This window comes from Hippocampus bargibanti, linkage group LG01 (genome assembly GCF_051943395.1).
Source record: "Hippocampus bargibanti isolate YZ-2025 linkage group LG01, ASM5194339v1, whole genome shotgun sequence".
NCBI lineage: Eukaryota > Metazoa > Chordata > Actinopteri > Syngnathiformes > Syngnathidae > Hippocampus > Hippocampus bargibanti.
Window position 1 is genome coordinate 20,399,463 of NC_142734.1, and position 24,527 is coordinate 20,423,989.

General features: G+C 41.7%; 3 protein-coding genes, 1 long non-coding RNA gene and 2 other non-coding genes across 10 annotated transcripts; 5 read left to right on the forward strand and 1 right to left on the reverse strand.

Moving 5' to 3' along the window:
• The first annotated feature begins 202 nt into the window (after positions 1-202).
• On the forward strand, positions 203-2,947 carry rpl10 (ribosomal protein L10). The gene is made up of 6 exons (XM_089003146.1): positions 203-302; positions 980-1,038; positions 1,627-1,734; positions 2,087-2,225; positions 2,297-2,459; positions 2,737-2,947. The coding sequence occupies exons 1-6, from the start codon at positions 280-282 to the stop codon at positions 2,890-2,892; spliced, it is 648 nt and encodes a 215-aa protein (XP_088859272.1). The 5' UTR covers positions 203-279; the 3' UTR covers positions 2,893-2,947.
• Positions 1,395-1,528, forward strand: LOC148903456 (small nucleolar RNA SNORA70). Its single transcript, XR_016117688.1, has one exon. It is a non-coding gene; the product is annotated as a small nucleolar RNA SNORA70 (small nucleolar RNA).
• On the forward strand, positions 2,544-2,674 carry LOC148903457 (small nucleolar RNA SNORA70). Its single transcript, XR_016117695.1, has one exon. It is a non-coding gene; the product is annotated as a small nucleolar RNA SNORA70 (small nucleolar RNA).
• A 668-nt stretch (positions 2,948-3,615) lies between the features above and the next one.
• Positions 3,616-9,498, forward strand: slc46a2 (solute carrier family 46 member 2). Its single transcript, XM_089003195.1, has 6 exons — positions 3,616-4,981; positions 5,304-5,491; positions 5,779-5,950; positions 6,036-6,119; positions 6,587-6,743; positions 9,272-9,498. Exons 1-6 carry the CDS (start codon positions 4,342-4,344, stop codon positions 9,480-9,482), a joined length of 1,452 nt encoding a protein of 483 aa, XP_088859321.1. The 5' UTR covers positions 3,616-4,341; the 3' UTR covers positions 9,483-9,498.
• Positions 9,499-9,506: 8 nt separating this feature from the next.
• Positions 9,507-11,742, reverse strand: LOC148903459 (uncharacterized). The gene is made up of 3 exons (XR_016115852.1): positions 11,605-11,742; positions 11,423-11,483; positions 9,507-11,349 (listed from the first exon to the last, which is right to left on the reverse strand). It is a non-coding gene; the product is annotated as an uncharacterized LOC148903459 (long non-coding RNA).
• An 18-nt stretch (positions 11,743-11,760) lies between these two features.
• Positions 11,761-23,411, forward strand: dnase1l1 (deoxyribonuclease 1 like 1). Of its 5 annotated transcripts, none has more exons than XR_016115843.1 (11): positions 11,761-11,991; positions 13,354-14,057; positions 15,642-15,796; positions 16,616-16,704; positions 16,878-16,967; positions 17,055-17,167; positions 17,232-17,350; positions 18,225-18,382; positions 18,565-18,661; positions 20,201-22,013; positions 22,093-23,411. XR_016115843.1 is itself a non-coding variant. In XM_089003168.1 (11 exons), exons 1-10 carry the CDS (start codon positions 11,873-11,875, stop codon positions 20,330-20,332), a joined length of 1,776 nt encoding a protein of 591 aa, XP_088859294.1. In that variant the 5' UTR covers positions 11,761-11,872; the 3' UTR covers positions 20,333-20,336; positions 20,424-23,411. The 5 variants fall into 5 exon arrangements, 4 of the variants coding, with proteins under 4 accessions (XP_088859294.1, XP_088859285.1, XP_088859303.1 ...); XM_089003168.1 differs by having other exon boundaries at positions 20,201-20,336; positions 20,424-23,411; XM_089003159.1 differs by having other exon boundaries at positions 20,201-23,411.
• Positions 23,412-24,527: the final 1,116 nt, after the last annotated feature.

Here is a 24,527-nt window from a genome sequence, read left to right on the forward strand (position 1 = left end):
CGTCTAAAACTTGTTTACGTCAAACACTCAAACCCAGTCCGGATAAAAAATTACGTTTTTGTGTCAGATGTCAAATTAAGAAATATATTGGCAACTTTCGTTTCCCGATGACGAGCCGGAAGTACATCTAACTTCCTTTCCTCCATTAGGTGAGTGCGTGTCGCGTCGCATTTTCTTCTACTCAGAAGCAAATTTGATAAATGTCAGTACTTTTCGAAACACGGCGACCAACACCACCTTTATGACGTTTATTTGTTTGTTAATTTCCAGATTGCAATCATGGGCCGGCGTCCAGCCCGCTGGTAAGTTGTCTCTTTTTACGAGTCAGGGCCACGGCGGAGCAGGCGCAGTTAAAATGGCTACCTTGCAACATGTGCTTGCTCCCTCGGCCTTCTGCCTTAAATGTTCCTGGGTCCTCGTCTTCTTGAAAATCCCTACTTCTTTTTTTCCTGTTTCACTGCGGTGGCAATTACGTTTTTATAACGCTATCATTTAGTGGCGGAATAGAAACCGATTAAACTGGTGTAACCTAGCCAAAAGCTAGCGTTATGCTAACATACCGGCGTGAGACTACCCCTGACTGAAGTTTGAAGCGTGCACTGTCATGATTAATTAAACGTACAAATTCACATCGGCGTTATTTCTTATCATATATCTGTCGTTCACATTTTGTATGTTTTATTGGCGCTCGTCGCGTAAAACGAGTTAATCCGGAATGTAGAAACTGTTCTCAGTTCTAAATTTTGCTTCTTCTTTTTAAAAAAATCGTAAGAATAATATAAGCCCATAGTACTCAAGTCCGCGGAGACTAGATTTGGGATGAAATAGACAAATGGCGATGTACAAGCGGTGTTGGGTGTTCTACATATCCTGTGAATTCTTCAGATTAATTTATTTTTAAAATAAACAACTCGCCCTCGTCTGTGTCTCATAATTGTTGATCAGTGATGACCCCATTTGTCCAATGCCTTCTCTGTAGCTATAGGTATTGCAAGAACAAGCCTTATCCAAAGTCCCGCTTCTGTAGGGGTGTGCCCGGTGAGTCGTTCATTTTCTCTTTTAAAAGTGAATATTGTTGGTTGAAGGGCTGATTAAATCGTCCCATCTGTATACATCACACTGAAACAAAATGCACCTTCGGAAACTATGAAGTATTAAGCTCATGTCATTGTGTCAGGTGACACGAAACGTTGCGTAGCGATGAAGCTACAGATTTGTTTACAGGAGTTAAATTAACTGCCTTTCTTGAAAGTGTACCATGACAAAATATTTACATATTAAACTGCAATCTGAATAGCAAGATATACAATCACAAATGGCTTATTTTTCCAAAATTGCTGACCGTTGACTGACTGTCGGTGTCGTGTCTGAAGATAGTGGGCTTACAGCCCACCCTGCAGTTTATTAAGCCGACTATACTTGCTGTGGTGCATTTATAGTGTGCAAAGGCTGCAGACATAAATTCTTTGGTTAGTGTATGTTCTCAGCTGTGAGGTGCTGAGTACTCAAAGGGATCATTGAGACACGTTCCCAGATGATACTCTGTAGAAGAATTACCATTTCTACACTTATTGATAATTTTGTCACACAAAATACTATGCATGATTGTTTTTTAATTTTTTTAAGATCCCAAAATCAGGATCTTTGACTTGGGCAGGAAGAAGGCCAAGGTGGATGAGTTTCCCCTGTGTGGACACATGGTCTCTGATGAATATGAGCAGCTCTCCTCTGAAGGTGAGAAATGGTCAGGCCTTTTTGCTTTCTTCCCTCACCTGGATGCAGAATATATTGAGTCGCTAATGCGAACACCAAAGTTCGGCACGATTTGACAAATGTGAAAGCACTGAGCTGCAAATGGAGAGACTGCCCTGGTTTTCGAGCATCAACTCCCTGAAGCGACCTTGCTCAAAAGAAAACATTGCTTCATTAATGTCCTCCTCTTCACAAAATCAATGTCACTATCATTACTGAGTGATTTGTGGCTTTTGTGGTTTTAGTTTTTTTTTTTTTTTTTTTTCAGTTATTTGTTGAACCGTAAGTTAAGGCAATATCATTACTATCGCTTTGGTGGATTGTGGTCTTGCAGCTCTGGAGGCGGCCCGTATCTGTGCTAACAAGTACATGGTGAAGACCTGCGGTAAGGATGGTTTCCACATCCGCATGCGTCTGCATCCTTTCCACGTCATCCGCATCAACAAAATGTTGTCCTGCGCCGGAGCTGACAGGTAGGTGCTATTCAGGTGTATTGATGGTCTCAAATAACCCCAAAGCTGAATTGCCCCCTTTTTGGTTTTAGGCTCCAGACAGGAATGCGTGGTGCTTTTGGTAAGCCACAGGGCACCGTGGCCCGAGTGCACATCGGTCAGGTGATCATGTCTGTGCGCACTAAGGCCCAGAACAAGGAGCATGTCGTTGAAGCCTTGCGGAGAGCCAAGTTCAAGTTCCCCGGCCGCCAGAAGGTATACATATGTCACTTTATTAAATTCAATTGTAGCACAAATGCACTTGTCTATTGTACTATACTGTACATTTATCAAAGAATAATGCAGCTTATTAAAACTGGTCTTGCTGCAGTGCATATCTGGTGTGCAAAGGCTGCAAAGAACAACTCGTTGGTTTGTGTATGTCCTCAGCTGTGAGGTGCTGAATTCTTGAAGGGACCACTGAGACAAAGCAATTTTTATCCGTTATTCTTCAGGTTTTTGGGTCATTGCTGTCTTTTTGTTCTCTGTTCAGATTCATATCTCCAAGAAGTATGGCTTCACCAAGTTTAATGCCTGCGACTTTGATGAGATGATGGCTGAAAAGCGTGTCATTCCTGATGGCTGTGGGGTGAAGTACATCCCCAATAAAGGACCTCTGTCCCGCTGGAAGGCCATCCATGCCCTTTAGAGCATTTGTCGCTGTTCATTGACTACAATCAATAAACAAGGCTTTCATTAGAAAAGTGTCTAGTTTTTTGACTGATTGCTTCATAAATGTAGATTTAGTCATTGTTGTGCAGATGAACAAATGGGTGAAATTCATAGAATTGTTAAATATTAAGTGTCGATTTATTGCACACATCAAAAAGGCAAAGGATGAACGTGTTTTGAATTGTTGGGAACAATGGACACACAAATTTCAGGCTCCTGATCATTTATACGTCACAATTTCCTCCATGAAAGCAGACACTGAGCGTTTTAAGCAAAAACATTCCTAAGCATCACATTTGACTTAAACAATTTTAGACTTCCTTTTTCTTCTGTTTTTGAGTTTAACATAAACATCTAAAAAATAAACTGCTGCACAGACATTTAATTTTTTTTTAAATGTATCATGGTTTGGAACTGAGTGGCTGGGGAATGAGACCCTGACCACGGATTCAATACCATAAACATGCTTTATAGCAGCGTGTTCTACCGGGGACATATTCCTTGTTTGTTCTACACACTTTGCTAATAAAGATGATTCTGATATCTAATACATCTGATAGTCAATAAGATTAAAGAATGTTTTGACATTTATTGGAAATGTAGCATATTTGGGGTATGAATACAAACTTCATAAGTGAATGACTGCAGAACTAAAACTTGTTCATTGTTGCTAACATTAAAAACCCAGGTAGTTTTTTTTTTGTAATCAAACAGTTAATATTTTCATTTGTGACTTAATAGTTTTTGACGCAGATTCTGAAGTGACAGAAAAAAAAAAAGCTTTCCCTCACAAAGTTTTGTACTCACTCGCAAAGATTGCGATTTTATATGCAGCAACTGCTAACTTGGAATAACAAAGTCAAAGTCAGCTTTATTGTCAAATATGCTAATATGCATGACATACAGCACAGATGAAATTACTGTTACATGTTACATGTTCAATTTTTTTGAAATGGCTGTATCATTGTGTGTTAAACAACACCAAATATCTCAAATAAGGACATGAATGAGAAATAACTTGCTTCTCGGAATGTGTTACCATTCAACTTCATGTCCTTTTTATCACGGTCCTGTTACGGTGTTTTTTTTACATTATGTAGAAAAGACTCCTAAACTAATTTGACGAAGTAGGGAGAAGGGAGTACATATGCCCATTTATAAATTTACAGAGACATTTTCAATAAACAGTACAGTAAAAACTAGATACCTAAAAAAAGTATATCGATACATACGTATAATGTAATGACACATTTATTCTTAACCTTTATGCTTACGAATGGCATGTGAATGTTTATTTAAGCAGACAAAAGATACATAATATGCTACGCCACCAGTGTAAGAGCCAGAGTTGGAACATGACAGGCGTATCTTTACGCAGGCGTTGACAAAGCTTCACTTCACACATTTGTCTCATTCACTCACAGGTATGCACAGAGACCACTTACTATGGAGCATCCAGCTCGTGGCAGCGGGTGTTCAGTTAGGAAATGCCTTCTTCTTAACTGTTCTTCCAATGGTGATGAAGGAACGTTACATAAATGCTACAAGCCAATCGGATACCAACCTATCCCGTTTGGAAGACAGTTGGCAGATCTCTGTGTCCAGCTTCTTCATGAGTTACAGAGTCCTGAGTCAACTGGTTCCCATCATTCCTGGCCTTTTTCTGGGATGGCTCGGAGACATGGGCTGGAGGAAAAGCCTGATTATGCTCCCACTTCTGGGTCTCATCTTGTCCCGGCTTGTGGTGCTCTTCATGCTGATATTGGACTGGCCGCTCAAAATCTTGTGGGTGGAGGTGATCATCAGTGCGTTGTGTGGGGGCTCCACTGTCTTCTGGAGTGGTATCATGACTCTGTTATCTCTTGGATGTACAAGGCATGACAGATCCAAACTATTGATGAGAGCAGAGTTTATCAGTGGACTATCTGGTATTGTGGGCTGTGTGACGGCAGGACACTTGTACAATTTCTCCAGTACAACCCTGAGACCAGGTGTTGTCACCTTGCTGATATGTGTTCTGTTTCATGGGTCCTGCATGATCTACGTGATCTTCTTTCTACAGGCGAGTGTTTCGTTGCTCATTCACTGGCCTTAGAAATACAGTAAAGTCTCGTTATATCGATATTCAAGGGAGTCCAAAAAAATATCGATATAATCGGGACTATCGATATATCCGACCCTGTTTGCATGTAATTTTCTCCGTGCGTGCATAGAAATAGTATCGATATAACCGGGACTATCGATATATCCGATATCGATATATTGAGACTTTACTGTAAGTTGCCCAAAAAGCTGACGACACAAAGACATCAGACGGCAATTTCACCTGTTGACATGTCTAATCTTTGTGTCATTGACAATGAAATTAAATAAATTGCATGCAGGCAGGAGCATTGTGTGATAACAAGACCTTGATGACAGCCAACAACGATGCTACATGTGAACATCCACACAAAGTTGTCAACATAATACTGCTGTGGGTGTCAGCTCTGCTCTACAACGCGGTCGATTCTTCAACGAGAAACATTCTGGTCTTATTTCAGTTAATGGAGCCTCTTCACTGGAATGTGACGCAGGTGAGTCAATTTTAAATGTCCTTCCCGCTGTCCTTCGGCAGTGTTCATGTGTGTGCTTAAAAAGAAATAATCACACCTCATGAGTAAGTGCTAATAGGAAGCACATTGTATGACATTAAATTCACGTTACATCCAAAAGGATAATCAAAATGGCGCCGAGTACACTCCCCATGGATAATCATTCAGAGAAACTTGAAAATCGGACAGATGCTAATTTTCATGGTAATGGCCAGATTCAACACAATTATTCGTGCATGCTCTAACTCTGACACATGTGATTCCTGCAGGTTAGCTATGGGAATGCGTCTGGCTTCCTGATTACTATCTCAAGTTTCCTGAGTTCCGTGATTTTATCAAGGTGGCTCAGTGACAGCTCTCTGATCACCATCGGGCTGCTCTCTAATGCTGCTGGGATGCTTCCGATGGCTTTTGCTACCACTACATACATGTTCTTCATTGGTAAATTATTCTGGGATCACAGTATTTAAAAAAAAAATCCACCATATTTAGTCCGCCTATATAAACACTGGGACATTCTCTCTAGCTCGTGTCCTGGCAGTCTTCTCCCTGATGCCTGTTCCATTGATTTGTTCTCTTCTGTCCCAGCAAGTGAATGGTTCTTCATACAGTGAGTTATTGATTATTTATGACCTGGAGTTTGAATGTTCTCCCCATTCTTGTGAAGGTTGTTTCCATTGTATTCTGGCCCGCTCCCGCATTCAAAGAGATTGCATGTTGAGTGATTGAAGACTCGAAATTGTCTAAATGTGTGAATGTGAGTGCGGATGGTTGTTTGCCTGTGTGCCCTGTGATGTGCTGTTCACCATTCCAGGGTTTACAAAGTAATAGGGAAGTGAGTATAAGCACAAACGAAAACGGAATGACTGAAAACAGCAACTGATCAATGTGATTGGGTGCCATTTATCTATTTGTACGTGTGCCAGTTACCACTTATTTGCGACTGCTTGTTTACTGCTGTGTTTCTGCAAGTTATCCAATGTAATTTGATTTTGCAAACCAAATGTTGAATGATAATGTATTGTTGACCTTAAAAAACTAATCTTGTCATATAAAAGATCTTCCTTTCATCCACAGGTAAAGTCCTCATTTCACTGCAGCTGTCTTTGAAATTGTCCAGCGCGGGAACTAACTTGCTGTACGCCAAGATTTACCAATTGACTTTTACTTGGTTTCCTGGCTTTGTCCTGATACTAACCAGCTTGATCTCCATCGTGGCCATCATTCCCATAAGGTATAGCTTGCATCCATCCATCCATCCATCCATCCATCCATCCATCCATCCATCCATCCATCCATCCATCCATCCATCCATCCATCCATCCACCCAACCCCCCAGCCCATACATCTGTCCGTCCGGGTTATTAACCGTTCAGCTGAGTTTTTAACATTTGGGTTTTTAATTGGGAAAAGTATATTTCTAATACTTCCAACGGTAACCAAGATGAATACTAAAGGGCTGTCTATGGAAAATACAAGCAATTGTGAAGATCAGTTAGCGACATTGCACAACCTTTGTCCGTACCCAGTACTGTAAAACTATTTGGAATGTCCTGAAGAAGAAATAATTCACAGGTAGTAGACGTTAGACAGGTAGATCAAGGAAAACTGCAGCTGTTGATGACACAAAGCTGGAAAGAAATGCAGTACCCTAAAACAACTGTTCGTGACATCAGTAACAACCTGCAGTGAGCACGAGTGACAGCATCACAATCTAATGTTTTCACAAGACAACGCCTTAGTCTCTCGAGGATAATGTGTCATAGACTGAAGAGACAAAGAAGAACCTTTATCAAACTAATGGAAAGGTTAAAGGTTAGAGGAGTAAACATTTTGGTCAAGATCCGAAAGGAATAAGATCATCTTTAAAACACAGTCGGGGTAGTTTGTGAATTGGTATTGCATAGATCCATGGTGTAACGTTAAATGGCAACAGCACATAGGACTGCTGTTTTTCAAGTCTATAGAAACATGTTGCAGTTAAACACCATAATGGCTTGGCGGAGAATCAAGTCAGCTGTGTTCACATCCGCGGCGGTGACAAACGAACCATGCTGTAACCACTTGCATGAATCTGCGAAAATACCAAAATTGACTCTGACCGGCCCCCGTGCAGATTAAGACCACAAATCATGTCAGATTTGCTCTCATGTATTTGGTCTTTAAATCCACCTGGTCTCCTACTTTTGCTGACCTGAAAATCTCATTTCATCTTTTGTTTCCAAGCCCAAACATTTTGTTTGGTAATTTGTTCGACAGTACACGGTTTAGTGTTCTATAGCATGATACAATATGGTCAGACATGACAGCAAACTCCTTCATAGCCAAATTGTATGGGGCCAACCTTTTGGCTAAAATAATGTACTTTTTAATTGTTTCTATTTAAGTACTTGAGTCTCTGGAGTCCCTTCCCACCCACCATGTGTTAAATTAAACAACCTAGTCTGTGAGTGAGTCATTAGGACCCTTACGGCATCCTGGAAATTAGCCATTCATTCATTTGCACTCTGAACATGGGTCTTTCAATATTGCTTGCTCTGGAGGGAGTTTCAAACGCTACAGACGTTTCCAATAACACAAACAAGATTACAAGATTTGTTGCGAGACACTTTGAAAAATATTATAATGGACATGACTAGTAACCAACTGTCAGAGATATGACAGACAGACACCGTGGACAGAGACTCAGAACCAGAAAGATTGTCCCCACTGCCGGCAGGAGACGCAGTCATCAGATGACATACGTCTGAATTGTGCGCCCCTCTGCCAAGCTATTTATTGAGAGTATATGCAAATTACAGTGATATATTAGTAAAACACAGTTTTCTTGATTATAATGCCACGCCTCTGGGCGTTCTGAGCACCAACAGCTGCAAGCAGTAAAACATAAGACATTTTAATTGGTTGTCTTTTCCAAGAACTGATAAGTTTGTAATCTGGCGCTTGTGCAGGATGTTTAAGCCGTAAATAACTTTGGTGGAAAAGGAGTATCTCAAGCCCTAAATTCTGTGCAAGGCCGGACCTTCTAGAATCTTGATGGAGACGACAGTTCACCTTGCCGTGTCTGTTTCACTCAGATTTACTGTGGCCATCTGCGCTTTGACTGTAGGCCCATTGTTTAGTTGGTCAGCAAAGCACGGCACTTTTAAACATGATAAATTATTATTCTCCATCACCAACAGAGAATGTACTTCCTGAGGCTGCTAAAGAAGCATGGCCTGCCACAGGAGGTGCTGCAACATTTCTACATGGCTGTCATCGAATCCATCCTGTGTTCTTCCATCACTGTTTGGTTCGGGGCCGCCACAAAAATGGACAAAATCCGACTTCAACGGACAGTTAGGACGGCGGAAAAAATTATTGGCACCGCCCTACCCACTCTCGAGGACTTGCACACTGCAAGACTGCAAACTAGGGTGCGAATAATCATACTGGACCCTCCGCACCCTGCCCACCACCTTTTCCAGCTACTCCCCTCAGGCAGGCACTACCGATCCATGCGCACCAAATCCAGCAGACATTTAAACAGCTTCTTCCCCCAAGCCATTAACTGTTTGAACAGTAGCCCAAATGGAATTGTATAGTGCCTCTTTGCAATTTTTTTGCTGATGATACTAGTGCAGCGTGTTCGACCGGAAACAAATTCCTTGTGTGTTCTACATACTTGGCAATAAAGATGATTCTGATTGTTTATCTTTATACTTTTGCAAAAGGTATAATATATATGCGTACTTTATAACCCTCTACTGTCTTTCCATCTAGAATATTTGACAGCAGACTCTCTGTCGGGTGCACCTACTTGGTCATCGCAGATGAAGAGGCCAGTGAACGTGAACAAGAGATGGAAGAAAACAGTGATGACAAACCTATTTGCAAGTTGAGTCCTTCATGTGTTAGAAAAGGAGCAGAACAAGAACAAGAATTTGCCCTAGCAGAAAACAATCACTATTCTGGCTTTATGTTATTAAAATAGAAACAGTGTTATATGACAACAAATAACTTTCTATGATACTTTAGTGTCTCTAAGTTTTATTTTCTGGTGTTTTTTTGCACGTAGTGTATCTCAACTCCCTTTTTGAACAGAGGCAAGAATTGAGATCCTTCCTGCTAAAGTCGATATGTCAATCTGACATTATGATAGTATGTTTGTGTCCTGTGCTTTAGCCATGACAGTAGACCAGCATAACTAATTACTGGTATCTGTAGGCTGATTGTAAAAGAAAGAAAAATGAATAAAAAAAACTGGAATGACAAGATACATTGTTTTTGTTGTACAGCATCGGAAGACATTTCTATTTCAGAAGATCTATATGAAGTTAAAGGTTTCATCTTTTATTTGATGATATTTACATATCGGTGTACATTTTATGCCACCCACTTTTCAAGAGATCAAAAATGCAGGAACATGTCCAAAGAAGTCCAAGATGGCGCCCGAGTAGGCAGCCGTCAGCAAGTGCTCTCATGAGCCTTGCTTTTTTTGGTTGTTTTTGTCTTGTTTTGTGTTTTCTTTTGTCACCTTGTGTTATTGGGCGTCGTGTGGAATGGATACGGATTGTTTTTCAGCATTTTTGACCACAACATTCATCAAGGAGGAGACTGTGCTGAGCGGTTGTGCCTTTTCGGCAGCATGAATATGTCGGTACTGTTTTTCAATTGGATTGGATTTGCCTTTATTAGTCTCACAGTGTGAATGGGAGGAATGTCGGTGCCATTCGACTCTCATCGCTGGACACCAAAGGGGCCATTGTGCTTTTTTGCGCCTGTAATGGGCAGCATCTTCACAGCCCCGCTTTGTTCAGCGGAAAGGTCGGTGCTGTTGGACAGTCTGCGGCTGGATGGATGCATGGCTTGGGGAGCCCGCGATAAGAAGAAAGCAGCGTCAGCGCAGAGCGCCGATGCGTATGTGGAACTGTTGCGGCTTGGAATTGAAGCAGATTTATGTGGAACAGGAGATGTGAGACAATCTCTTTTCGTCAATGGATGCTACAGCTGCGTGTTTGCTTTCAACATTTAGCTTGTAGTCGACGTGCACGTTCCACCATGATGTACCTGGTCCACTGGTGGAAAGACGTTTTGATCGTCTCCTCTTTCATCTAGAACTGCTTCATGTCATCACAAAGAGGGTACAGCAAGTCCTGAAGAATGAATGACTCTCTGTGTCTTTGTTTTATCATGTTGTCTTTGTGTTGTCATATTGTTTGTTATTTAGTTTTTTTTTTGTTCTTTTGACTTCAAGACGGCGCCGCGAGAGTGGCTGTCTTTCCAGCAGCTCATGTATTTCCTTTTTCTACTTTCATTCCTTTCATCACTTTGCTGCTGTGAAATGTAAATTTCTCCACTGTGGGACTAATAAAGGCAAATCCAATCCAATCCATGTGACTCAATCGCCAAACGTTCTTAACCCAATGGCGAGTGCGTTTCACCTTCCGAAGAGAAGACCAAAGGTAGAACTCCCGAGAAACAAATAAGAACAGAAAGAGGCATGGAAGGTCAGGAATGTTAGGCAGGCAGCCTCCTCAGCCAGGGTGCTCTGCTCCTTGTACATGAGACTCGACAGCTCATCACTCACCTGTATAGCCCATCAGCTTGTTTGGGCTGGTATAAATTGGCTCCCAAACCAGTCCTGGGGTCTTGGGTTCAATCTGCTCTCCCTGGGCCTGTGTGTATTTTCTTTCCACATTACAAAAACATGCATGTAAGGCTGATTAAACACTCACAAAATTGTCCCGAGATGTTAGTGTGAGCGTGGATGGTTGTTCATCTCTGGATAGCAACCAGTTCAGGGTATCCCCTGCCTACTGCCTGAAGAAAGCTGGGACATGCTCCAGGACTGCCCGACCCTTATGAGGATAAAAGCGGATGGGAAAATGGATGATGATAGTAATACTACCTCAAAAAATAAATTTAACTTACACTCTTCTCTCTGTTTTTATGTTGTACACCCAACAATGAACCATATCACCCATTTGCAGGCCTGCACAGAGAGATATCAGAGTGAAAGGGAAGTGCAGACCGTTGCATGACTTGAGCTCGCTGGGGTGTTGATTTCGTGCTAACTTTTTACACGGAAATGTGAAGTGAAAACTAGCCGCCACCTTGCATTGATAGAAACCAGCAGGGATGCCAGATGTGGGTGTGTAGATTCTCTGTTGCTTTGTGCAAGCGGGTTCGGTAAATGATACAACTCCTGGATATAGATTAGGGTATTTATTAGGACTGCCGTCTTGTTCGTGGGGAGAAAGCAATCAACGTTAGCCTCGTAGACTCTTACGACTGACTCGCAGCAGCGCATGCTCCGTTTGGGTATAGCCAGGCATCGCTAGTCGAACAAGCAAATACGATTTGCTCATATCATGATTGTACATGTACTGTACATATTCAGCTAGTAGCAAAAAGTCCCACCCACAGGAACTAGTCAGCAGGACAGGCTTCATGTTTCACAAAGGAGGAAACAGTCAAAAAATAAAATACCACCGAGCCTGGTAAGTTGTTGTTTTTAAAATTCTTATAGCAGGATTGTGTGCGTGTGCGCGCGCGCGTGTGTGTGTGTGTGTTAGCGTGTGTGTGTGCGCGCTCGCCTCTGTGTGTGTCTGTGAAAGAGATTCGTGGAAAAATAAGGACAGTCATAAGAATCATGGTCAGCTGAGTTCAAACGTGAACTATGTCCTCAAAAATGTTTTATTTTGTGCTGAGACTGTTGTTGATCCTCTCAAAAAGCTGTATTTCGGTTGACCGATGTTGAACCGCGATGTTATTTATTTATTTATTTATTTATTTATTTATTTACTTACTTACTTACTTACTTACTAACACATGACACTTGCTCAAAAATGTGTCACTGGACAGCAGAAAAAAACAAATAAACCACTCCCATTTTCTATAGATGCCCTGGATGACCTTCAAGTACGTACTTGTATTAAAACCGTACTCAATTGCCTCTTCGTTCGGGACATTTTTGTCGTCTAATGAGATCCACTTTCACTGACACGTTGTGAAAACGAAGCAGTACCTTAAATGTCTATTGTTTATTTATTAATAATAATAATACATTTCATTTATAAGCACCTTTCAAAACTCTCAAGGTCACTTTACAGTCACAGCATAATTTTTTTCTGTGGGTTATTCAGGAACAATAAAAAAAACAGCATCGGAATACGTCATAGTAACATGTAAATCATGAATTATAAATTATCCACTTTAATTAGTCTTTTGAAAGAAATCAGAATGGATTGACCATCACTTTTAAAACTGAAGAAGAACCATGTTTATATTTTTTATTTTAGTGTTGATAGAAAAATGCTACAAATATTTAGTTTTCACAAAAAAACTTATTTTATGAGTTAACGGCAGTGATGTGAGGCACTGACGTCATCTGGAGGGTTGCACTTAACTTGTTAACTGTTTACTGTAGCTTGCTCTCACTGTCATGATCTGGTTGGCGACCAACGGGGGGCGCTGTCGGCCCCGCCTACACCTGCACAGGTGCTGGTCGTCCCGATCAGATTGGCGACCAGCGGGTAGCGACGTCAGCCCTGCCTGCAGCCTCGCAGGTGCTGGTCGTGTAATCATTGACACTTAAAAGGACACCCGGCATGACCAGGCATGCATTGTGTATGTGTTTGTTTAACCTTGGCGGACTTTTACTTTTGGTCTTCTTTTGCTACTTTGTATTTTTTCCATTCAGATGATTTTGATGTTTTACATTTTGTTCCTGCTGACTTTATTTTAAGACAATTTGTCAAACAACCTCCTGCTCCCTCCTGCCTGCTTTTTGGGATTCGCACCCGCCATCACCACCTTGCAAACCGTGACAGAATGAACCGACCAACCATCGCATCCCGCAGGTACATCGGACCCGTCTCATTTCCACCCTGTGCCTGGCAATGCTACGTCCACGTTAGCCCGAGCCTCGTCGAGTTTGAATTGCGTCACTCGACAAGCCATAACGTCCACGTAAACGTCCGGCCGAGACCTCCTTCCAGGTGGCCGTCCAGGGTGACATTGGGTGACTGGCATTGCACGCCCACGTCCAGCCACGCTGTCGTCGTGCATGACGAATTGAGTCTCATCCACGACGAGCCGTGCAACGTCCGCGTCAACGTCAGTCCGAGACCCCACTCACCGCTGGATCCCGGAGCGGCTCTGGATTGGTCTCGTTCCCCTGGAGCCGGGCAGTTCATGCCCATGTCGGCGTCCGGCCGAGACCTGGTCCCATACGGCCGTACGGGGTGCCATTCTGCGCCTGGCAGTTCGACGTCCACGCAGAGCCATGCGACGTCGCGTGAACGTGCGAGAGGGATCGCACTCACGCCCACGTCGATCCGTTCCACGTCTTCGTCCACCCCAGGCCGAGTCTTGTTCCCATCAGGCCGCCGTCCGTCGTATGCTGGAGAGGCAGCGGTTGCCGTCTCCACCATTGTTCCCGGGCGAGTGGACCTTTTGGGAGACTGTTGGGACTTCTGGAAGCAGCCCTTTGAAGGGGGGGTACTGTCCCGATCAGATTGGCGACCAGCGGGTAGCGACGTCAGCCCTGCCTGCAGCCTCGCAGGTACTGGTCGTGTAATCATTGACACTTAAAAGGACACCCGGCACGACCATCCGTGGCCGGTTCATTGTTTGCTGTTTGTTTGCTGCTTGTTTCCTGCATGCATTGTGTATGTGTTTGTTTCAGCATCTTCTTTTGCTACTTTGTATTTTTTCCATTCAGATGATTTTGATGTTTTACATTTTGTTCCTGCTGACCTTTATTTTAATACAATTTGTCAAACAACCTCCTGCTCCCTCCTGCCTGCTTCTTGGGATCCGCATCCGCCATCACCACCTCGCAAACCGTGACACTCACTAATTCTATTATTCTGCAACCGAGGAGGCGCAAGAAGAATCTCTGTAATCACCAGTGCCCCCTGTCATGAGGCAGGAGAACTGTGTGCCTCACCTATGCACACAGTTTTGATCAAAATAAAAAAATAAATAAACACTGTAGTACAGTGTTTATAACGTAAAGTGACTCTACCTTATATACACCAGCTAAACTGAAGAAATTTAGTTCATATATTAAAAGTGTTGGAACACTTTAATAGCGATATGCAGAGGGACAGCAATGCGGTCTCACTGCAGAGCAAGCCAGCACAGTTCGCATAGTCATTGCGCAATCCATGGTGAGGCTCAGCCGGCTGTTGCCTCACCGCTCGTCTCTACTTAGTAGTATTTAAATGGTAAATGTGAAAATTCAGCAATTTTGAAAATAAATCCAAAAATGATGAAGTTAAATGGAAAAGAACTTTAAAGTACAAATCACTAAATACATCTGTTTAATTTATTTTTTCATTTCATATTTCCATGATGACAGGTGAGGCACGGCCTCACCTGCCTCCCCTGACTGCACGTCACTGGTTAACAGGTAAAAAAAAATAAAAACACAAATGAAAACAAAATATACATTATTTAATTCACAAATCTTACTGAATAAATGCTATATTAATCCATCACATATTCCAGGGCCGTAATGAAGAACCTTTGCCCACTGCATCATACTGTGAGGTTCTTGAACACTGGTGCGAATGGTCGCTGCTGCTCACCCGCATGAAAAAAATCCAGTGACTGTAAAGTGACCTTGAGAGTTTTGAAAGGCGCTTAGAAATTAAATTTATTATTATTATTATTATTATTATTATTATTATTCAATTACATAGCGAAGGTAAATATCAGACACCAATCATCCAGTATTGTATCTACAACATGAAATGAATACCACCTTGATCTAAAACTATGCATTAGCTTTGTAGAAGCAGATTTATTGGATTATGCAAGGGTTCCCAATGTTGTGACAGTTGTGTGGCTTTCCCCACCATATTCAATGCCTTCCCATGACTAAGACGACTAACAATTGCACATCCGCAAGTTTTGTGCCCAAAGATAAGCACAACAAAGAAGATTCTAGCCAGCCCTGTGGCTGTGCGACAGGTATGGCGTTGTGTACAACACAGTACAATACAACACAGTATTGTGCTTTACATTGGAAGCTAAACCACAATGCCAAATAACACACCAAATTACAAATGAACTCACACCCAATATATTGTATTGCTTTCAATGACCCCACTGAGCTCATCTTTGTGTGTTACCCTTACAGCTATGACAATGAGGCACCTCTTCCTCATCCTGCTTCCTTGTCTCGATGTTTGTAACATTCAGGCAGCTGCAAATCTCAGAGTTTGTGCCTTCAACCTTCAACATTTTGGGGCATCCAAAGCCATGAAGCAGGATGTCATGCAAACATATGCAAAGGTAAGGTATGCATGGATTAAAGAAATCCATCTTTTTAACTTGCTGCGCATTGTGGATGAATTTATTAGTTCAGGTTCTGATGGTAAATTTCAACTCCAGGCATAATGGGACAGGTAAGGTGTCCTTTAGCAAGGCACCAAACCTTCAACGGACAAGTTTAGTCTTCCATGTCTACAATAGTGCAGGTGCACAATATACTTTACACAACCATTCAAAAATATTCCAGCAACTACCACTTTTTGCACTTGAATAACTCAACACACAACACTCACCTTCCCATGAGGCTCATCAATCATATTAGCCGAAATAACATTCAAGCACAAATTCATTTGATCGTACACATGTGGAAACATTTATGCCCACTGTCACTCTCATAAGTACAAGATAAATAACTTTCCTTTTGGCTTTGACACACAAAAACAAATGTGAAGGAATACAGGCAGAATTAGAAGAGCCAAGTTGGCTACAGAGGCTATGAGGGACTGAATCAAGACAAAAAACAATTTTTGACTTTCACTCTGACTGCTTCCTCACTAGCAGGATGATGGCTAAAAATGTTGACAGACGATTTGGGTCTGAAAAAAAAGTGTAAGTAGTCTTTGTGAAAGCTTTGTGAAAGCTAAATCAAGCTTTTGTTTTTAAAGTCTTAAACAGTTTGAGGCTTTCCTATTTTTTAGACTGACATTGACCTAATATGCCCTTTGTAATCATCTTTGGCCTTTTAAACGATGCCCCCCCACATAAAGTGATTGCTATCCATATCTGTGATACTGATTTGTGTCACTCCAAGGCAACTAACCCTTTCATGACCTCTTGCAGATCATCACCCGGTGCGATGTGTCTTTACTTCAGGAAGTGAGAGACAGCAGACAAAAAGCTTTGCCCCAATTACTTGAGCGTCTTAACAGGTGATTAATTTATTAAACATGGATGTGAATACACACGCACACACACACACACACGCACGCACGCACGCACGCACGGACGCACACACATGCACACATACATGCACATACAAACAGATGTTTCGATCAATATATTGACCTTTGTCCCTTTCTGTTAATATATGACTGATATACAGGTATGACCGAAAGCATGAATATAAAGCCTTGGTGAGTGAAAGATTGGGCAGGTCTGAAAGATACCAGGAGCAGTATGTGTTTATCTATAGGTAAGCAAAATCAACACATACAAGTCAGACGTATATTATACGCCTCAGTGTAATGTACCAAATGTCACAGAAGTGGAATCTGTGCAGGGCCGACCAAGTGACAGTCACAGGCCAATATCAATACCCCGACAACAAGCCAGGAGATGTGGATGCCTTCTCCAGAGAGCCATTTGTGGTCCGCTTCAAAGCTCCTACGACAGGTCCGTCTTCCGACACCGAAAGAGGATCTTCCATTTTCTGACACCTCCCAACTTTTGTTTTCAGCGATCAAGGAGTTTGTGCTTATTCCACAACACACCAGTCCTGTTCCAGCTAATGTATCAAAAGAGCTTGATGCACTTTATGATGTTTTGCAACATGTCAAGAGGATGTGGAAAACTGAGGTAAAATGAATGCCGTTTTGAGCTGTCCACCAATCCGTCCACCCAGCCATCATATTTTACTACACATCCCTGAATAGACATGTTAAAATTACCATACAGCACATTAATTCATGCATCATAGAAGCTAAACGAGCCAATCTTAACCAGGGTCGCCAATAATTTTGGAGGGCAGTATATTTAGATAGGTGAGTGATGTAGGGAGCCAATGAACCAATCATCAAATTAAATGGTGCCGCAACCTTATGCATAAGAAGTAAGTAAACACATACAACTGCCTGTGTGGGTTTTCTCAGGGCACTCTGATTCCCTCCTAAATTCCAAAAATATGCAGGTTAATGGAACACTGTCAATTTTCGCTAGGTGTGGCAGTTGTTCGTCTCTGTGCGCCCTGGAATTGGTTGGCGACCAGTTCAGGTTGTACCTCGTCGACTACCCGAATACAGCTGGGTTGGGCTCCAGCACACCCATGACCCTGATGAGGATAAATGGATTAGAAAATTGATAGCCGAATAGTCAACACAAACAATAAGTAACAAATGTTTTAGCACATAAGCAGCAACCTGTCATGAGGAGGCAGAAACTGTTTCCACATGCAGCCCGGCTTGCTGGGAAAGTCCTCATTTTGTCACTTTCAAATGTTGTTGACAAACCCGCTTCATCCTGCATATGTGGAGCACAGACATGCTGACCTAGCAACACCACAACACCCATCCACCCATCCATTTTAGAATGTTCAAATAGCCTGCATTTTTTTTGTGAATGTGGGAGGAAACTGGAGTACCCGGAGAAAACCCATGCAAGCCTCATTCATTCCTTTGGAAGCAGTCCAGTTTTGAATGCCATTTTCTAGTTATGATTTTTGTGCATTATCTAGAATATAATGCTTCTTGGGGACTTCAATGCCGATTGTGCCTACCTTTCCAAGAGGAGTCGAGAGAAACTGCGCTTGTTTCGAGACAACAATGTGTTCTGGTTGATGCCAGAAAAGACGGACACCACCGTCCGAGCGACTACCTCCTGTGCCTATGACAGGTAAATCACTCACAACCAAATGACAGCATCGAAAAGTTAAAACCGAACAATTAATCGCGGGGAGGAGGGGAGACTATAGAGCATACAGTATCTTTATTCAGGAAAATAGGATTTATTAGCATGATTAAATACAGAAATGGTCATTGTGTGACTTCCTTTGTATGTCCTTTGCACTTCATTAGGATGGCCGTGCACGGTGACACATTTGCCAAAGCAATCATACCCTTTTCAGCCAAACCATTCAACTTTCAAATGGAATATCGTCTCTCAGAGGAAGAGGTATTTGGCTGCATGTTTCTACAACTGCATTTAATAAGAATTTCCATCCATCCATCCATCCATCCATCCATCCATCCATCCATCCATCCATCCATCCATCCATCCATCCATCCATCCACCCATCCATCCATCCATCCATCCATCCATCCATCCATTTTCCGTACCGCTTATTCCTCATTAGGGTCGCGGGGGGTGCTGGAGCCTATCTCAGCTGTCTTCGGGCACGAGGCGGGGGATACCCTGAATTGGTTGCCAGCCAATCGCAGGCCACACAAAGACGAACAACAGTCACTCTCACACTCACACCTAGGGACAATTTGGAGTTGTCAATCTGCCTGCCATGCATGTTTTTGGAGTGTGGGAGGAAACCGGAGGACCCGGAGAAAACCCACGCGGGTCCGGGGAGAACATGCAAACTCCACACAGGGAGGCCGGCCTGGGACGCGAACCGGCGACCTCTGCACTGTGAAGCCGTTGCGCTAACCACTCAACTACCGGGCCGCCCTTAATAAGAATTTTTGACATTGAAATCAAATACATATACTGTACAAATCTAAGTCCAACATTGTCCAACAGTGAAGTAAATTTTTTGATTATTGCTGATTCTGAATCAACCCTCGTTCTTTTTCTTTTGGACAGACAATATTAATACCGGTAATCATAATATCATCATTCATTCATTCATTCATTCATTCATTCATTCATTCATTCATTCATTCAGTCGTTCATTCATTCAGTCAGTCATTTTCCAAATTGTTCTATCCTCACTTGTGTCGCTTTACTGTAAAAGATTCATTCACTATCCAAACCACTTTATCCTAACTTGGGTCTCGGGCCTGCTGGAGCCTATCCCAGCTGTCATCGTGGAGTAGACGAGGGACACCCTGAACCAGTTGCCAGGAAATCGCAAGGCACACATAATCATCGTACAACCATTTGCACTCACACTAACACCTTGGGACGATTTGGAATGTTCAATCAGCCTTCCGTACATGGTTTTGAAATGTGGGATGACCTGGAGACAACCCACACAGGGAACAAATGCAAACTCCATACAGGACGGCCAGAGCCAGATACCTCTGCACCGTGAAGTCTACATGCTCACGACTCGACTACTGGGCCGCCTCATCACCAATATGATATATAACATTGTAATATTGCATATTTTTTCATATTTATGAATGAATGGTTAGGTTGGGAAACAGGGGGAATATGTTTTCCTGGAACATCAAAGCTATAAATGACCATGCATAGTAATACCTGTTTTGTGCAAACTTTTATAGGTCAACCTTATAAAATAAAATATAAAGTAAAAAAAAATATACCAAATGAATCAAGAAATCAAATTTCAATATCCAATTAAAATTCAAATCTGACTTTGTACTTCTTTTCATCCCATCACTTTGCTGCTGTGAAATGTAACTTTCTCCACTGTGAGACAAATAAAAGCAAATCCAATCCAATCACAGCGCACATCAACAGACAACCATTAACCCAACATACTGTACCTGTTCTGAAATGGTTTTCTTTTCTTCTCAGGCACTCAAGGTGAGCGACCATTACCCCATTGAGGTCCTCCTAAAGAACAACGCATCAAAAGTCTCCTTTAGCCTCTTCCTTGTTTCACTTCTCATATTCTTTGCAGATACAATACAATGCAATACATATTGATTTACATATTAGTTTAGCCCTATGCTGGAGGGTTCTGATAACTCCTAACCACCCTTTACAACACAAACTAGGAGTTATCAGAACCCTCCAGCATAGGGCTAAACTAATACCAACAATCATTGAAGGTAGAGAAAAGGAGTCAAAACATATCAGGAGAGCACTCACTAACTGTGGGTACGGTACCCTCAGTGGTCATTCAACAAATGTCAGAAAGAAAGAATAGGGAATGAAACCAAAAATTCTCAAGATACATAAAGGAGAGGAGCAGTAGTACCTTAGATTGCAGGAGTTTCTGAAAAACTACAAAGAGTCCTTTGGCAACACAAAATTACTACTTATTTCAAACCGATAAAAATGTTAAGGCAAAACTTAGTGCATCCAAAAGATAGGCTGCCAAATGAAAAACAAAGTAATGTGGTTTATTCAATACATTGTAAGAATGAAAATTGTAAAGAGCAGTACATTGGGGAGACTCAACAAATTCCCAAAAAAAGACTTTATCAACATCGCAGGGATAATAATAGTGGGCCGCAATTGGCAGTACATTTGCACCTAAAAGCTAGCAACCACTCATTTGACGACAATGACGTTAAAATCTTAGCGAAAGAACATAGATGGTTTCTCATAAAACAACTAAATCCTTCATGAAACCGGTCTGGTGGGGTGAGGTTCAATTTGGATCGTTCATACAATAGCCTGCTTAAGCAAAACAGGTTAGGCAACATTCGTAATGCTGATGAGGTGATACCGGTGGGAGTGGGGGAAATGGGCCAGTCGTTAGTCAGGAATGTAGGAACAATCAGTGGGGCCACAGGGAGGGGTCCTCTGCTCCCCCCAACCAGAGAGTAGGGACCTATCATAACTGTGTCCAGCGCCGCCATGTCTGGACATTAAGGATATATGAATAGGGCCGATACGACCAGTAAGACTTTAGTTCGCTGACAAAGCCTCTTGGATAGGAGGCGAAACGTCCGACAACTTCAAAAAAGTACAGATGACGGCTGAAGAAACCTTCTCATTGATTTCTGGCATCAGAAAAACGTTTCATAACATCTAAAATACCCAAAACACGCAGGCTGATATTTTTAGTCAAATGCAAAACACCAATAAAAATGACTTAGTGTCTAAAAACTAATTGAACCCGAAAGTGGCCAGTTTCAGAAGGTCCCGCCCCCTTGCTCGTGGTGTCACACCAAGACGTTTTGCCTTGCTCGAGAATCAAAACAATGGCTTCAGATTCAGAGAATATGCTTTCTTGTTACTCATCCAGTTATGAATATGATTCAAATAGTTCTGAAGAGGAAAGCTCAAATGTTTGCAATCGATTAAAGAAGTCCTTCCGTGTCATTTTGAGGCATCTGGACAGAAATGTAGCACCCAGAAAATGCAGATGATGGCGCTAAAGCTGATTTGTCTCCTGGGAATTTGTGTCAGCGAATATCAAATACAGTGAGACCTCAACTTACAAACACCTCAACTTACAAAGTTTTTGTCTTACAAACGTCAAATGTATGAAAATTAAACCTTATAATAAGCACTATTTTCATAATACACACCCACCACGGCTGGCGGAGTGATCTTTGGCGGAAGCACACGACCGAACAGCACCAGAGGTTAAGTTACCAACAGTCCATATGGAAGGTGACTCTCCTTCCATAAGCCATCAACGGCCATCAAAAAGGTAAATAAAACTTTATTTTACAGCACAGTTTATTTCTTTAATTACAGTCGTCATGTAATGCACCTCTCTTTCCAAACAGCAATTCCCTTTGACCTTCGACCTCCAACGCTATTCCATCAAGCCATAAATGACGATCACAAATGTAAATAAAGTGACTTTCTTTCATTACAATACAATAGCACATTTATTATACATAGAATAAGGTACAATGTTGTGTGTAGTTTTAAGGCTTATTTAGTTGAAAAGTATATTTTATGGAAACCCGGGAACGGATTATTCCCATTTTAATGGTTTCCTATGGGAATTTTTTTTTTTTTGAGATACACACTTTTCGCCTTACACACTCTGTCTGGGAACCAATTAAGTTCGTAAGTTGAGGTCTCACTGTAGTTGTCTTGGTGCAAGACACAAGGATCCACCATTGCGTTATTTATGTGTTTTCCTTCTAATGTGTGAGTTTAGACTCTAAACTCACAGAAATCTTGATGTCTTACAATGAACCTCAAAGCTGGCAGTGCGAGCTTTTAAACTCTGTACAGTGTCACTTATCCAGTGTATTCTTATCTCCGAAGGAAAACTTTAGACTTTACTAATGTCACACCTTTTTTTTGTATTGGGCAGAATACGTATTATGGTAATAATGTATAATATTCACACACTGTTAATTGTATCTATTTTTTTAATATGTCAAGCTGGAAACAGTGAAATCATCAGTATTATATATGATTTACTGTGATTGCATTACACATGGATGGTATGTTATTGCCTTTTTCTATGAAATGTTTACTTTGCTTTGATGAGTTAATTCAAGCTGTAGTTTATCACAAAACAGCCAGTACGGTATTGGATTCTAAAACAAAAGATGTGCACTCCACACACATTATCTTTCATATTGAAAGAGATTGTGGTTATGATTCTTAAAACAATGTATGATTTGTTTGAATGCAAACTATATCAACAAAAATGAATAAACAAGACTGTCTTCTACTGTTCAGGGCATTCATAGATGTGCCGCATTACATTAAACTGTACAAACATTCTTCAGATTTATTTTGACCATCAAGAAAGAAAGAGAAAGAAGGAAGGAAGAAAGAAAGAAAGAAAGAAAGAAAGAAAGAAAGAAAGAAAGAAAGAAAGAAAGAACTGACGATGATGTGTATTACAGGTCATTCATTTGAGAAATTGTTAAAGTGAATGCAATGTGCAATCTTAAAAATAGCGTACTGTACTATATAACAGTAAACAATGCACACCATGTTGATACAGTTTTTTTCTCTTTATATACATACACTGGCACGCACCGATACGGGGTTTCGCTCTTGAAGCATTTTGCCTCATCACGTCACGAGTTCGATGTACTGTACTGTAATGGGAAACGTTTTATTTATACCAACCGTAATGTCCCAGGTGCTTCCTCAAGGCGTTCCATGCGAAAATAAACAAACCAAGATGTCTCATTCCCAAAATATTGTTTTAGTCCATCACAAACCTTTCTGACCTCCAGCCAACCTTCCTTCATGGTCTTCAAGGACATAAACGGCAAAGTGTCCTGTCACGTCCGCTCGCGGAGTGGTGACAGGACTCGAGGGACGAAAAAGGTAGCAAGGGGTGGATCCGAAATAGACGGTGGATACGGTAAATTCAAGAAAGGTTTTTACTGAGACACATTAAGTAAACAGACAATCGAGTAGAACTGCGTAACAGACCTGCGTGCTGCGGGGTGACAGAGAACTACGTAGAATACACTGGCGCGGACCGAGCGGGAATGGGTGGCTTTTATAGCCAGAAGGCACAATTAAGGGAATGAGAAACAGGTGAGTGAGTCCGGAGAGCAGGGAGGGGAGGGGCCCGCTCCTGGCGCAGAGGAGGATGTGACAGGAGGGGAGGGACACACTCCTGGAGCTGAGGAGGATGTGACATGTCCTCAAATAATTTAATACATTTTAACGAATAACTTCATGCAGAGAGGTAACGGCATTTCTTCACGCAATGAGTACAAATCATGTTGTTTTATGTTACATTATTTCGACTAACTGAAATAATATGGCAAATAAAGATATGCATGTTGCCAATAATTTCAACTGTCAATGACGGCAAAATGACACCAGCGAGGTATGTGTCCTACTTATTTCCCCAAATTAGACCTCACTGTGTAAGGAACGCAAAGTTGTTTTATCTTTCGTGTGCCCTTAGGGGCTCCGTACCATACAAATGCAGCAAAACAGAAAGAGAAAGTTATAAGGTTCAAATGTTCGGTTAAAAATGCGCTACTCCTTCGGAGGACGGAGGTTATAATTGCCACTTTTGTTGAATAACAGAAAGAGATCGATATGAATCAGTCGTCCAAAGTAAAGAACAAGTAAGTAACTGCCTTCGTTATACAGTACAATGTCAGATACGACGGCCACGGAAGAGGATCCGGGCCAACGAATAAAACAATAAATTGGAAAAGTTGTCATTTTGATCTCAGAATGCTGCCTTTATTCTGACTTTGTGACGGGTGTGAATTGTCGG

Excerpts from the sequence above, each read along its gene's own strand:
- dnase1l1 (XM_089003159.1), top strand. The coding sequence starts at position 11,873 with ATGTACTGTACATATTCAGCTAGTAGCAAAAAGTCCCACCCACAGGAA. Across the intron at positions 16,705-16,877 it reads TTACTTGAGCGTCTTAACAG|GTATGACCGAAAGCATGAAT; the intron begins GTGATTAATTTA and ends ACTGATATACAG. Across the intron at positions 17,351-18,224 it reads AGAGGATGTGGAAAACTGAG|AATATAATGCTTCTTGGGGA; the intron begins GTAAAATGAATG and ends TGCATTATCTAG.
- slc46a2 (XM_089003195.1), top strand. The coding sequence starts at position 4,342 with ATGCACAGAGACCACTTACTATGGAGCATCCAGCTCGTGGCAGCGGGT. Across the intron at positions 4,982-5,303 it reads GATCTTCTTTCTACAGGCGA|GAGCATTGTGTGATAACAAG; the intron begins GTGTTTCGTTGC and ends GCATGCAGGCAG. Across the intron at positions 5,951-6,035 it reads TACATACATGTTCTTCATTG|CTCGTGTCCTGGCAGTCTTC; the intron begins GTAAATTATTCT and ends CATTCTCTCTAG.
- rpl10 (XM_089003146.1), top strand. The coding sequence starts at position 280 with ATGGGCCGGCGTCCAGCCCGCTG. Across the intron at positions 303-979 it reads GGCCGGCGTCCAGCCCGCTG|CTATAGGTATTGCAAGAACA; the intron begins GTAAGTTGTCTC and ends CCTTCTCTGTAG. Across the intron at positions 1,735-2,086 it reads TGAGCAGCTCTCCTCTGAAG|CTCTGGAGGCGGCCCGTATC; the intron begins GTGAGAAATGGT and ends GTGGTCTTGCAG.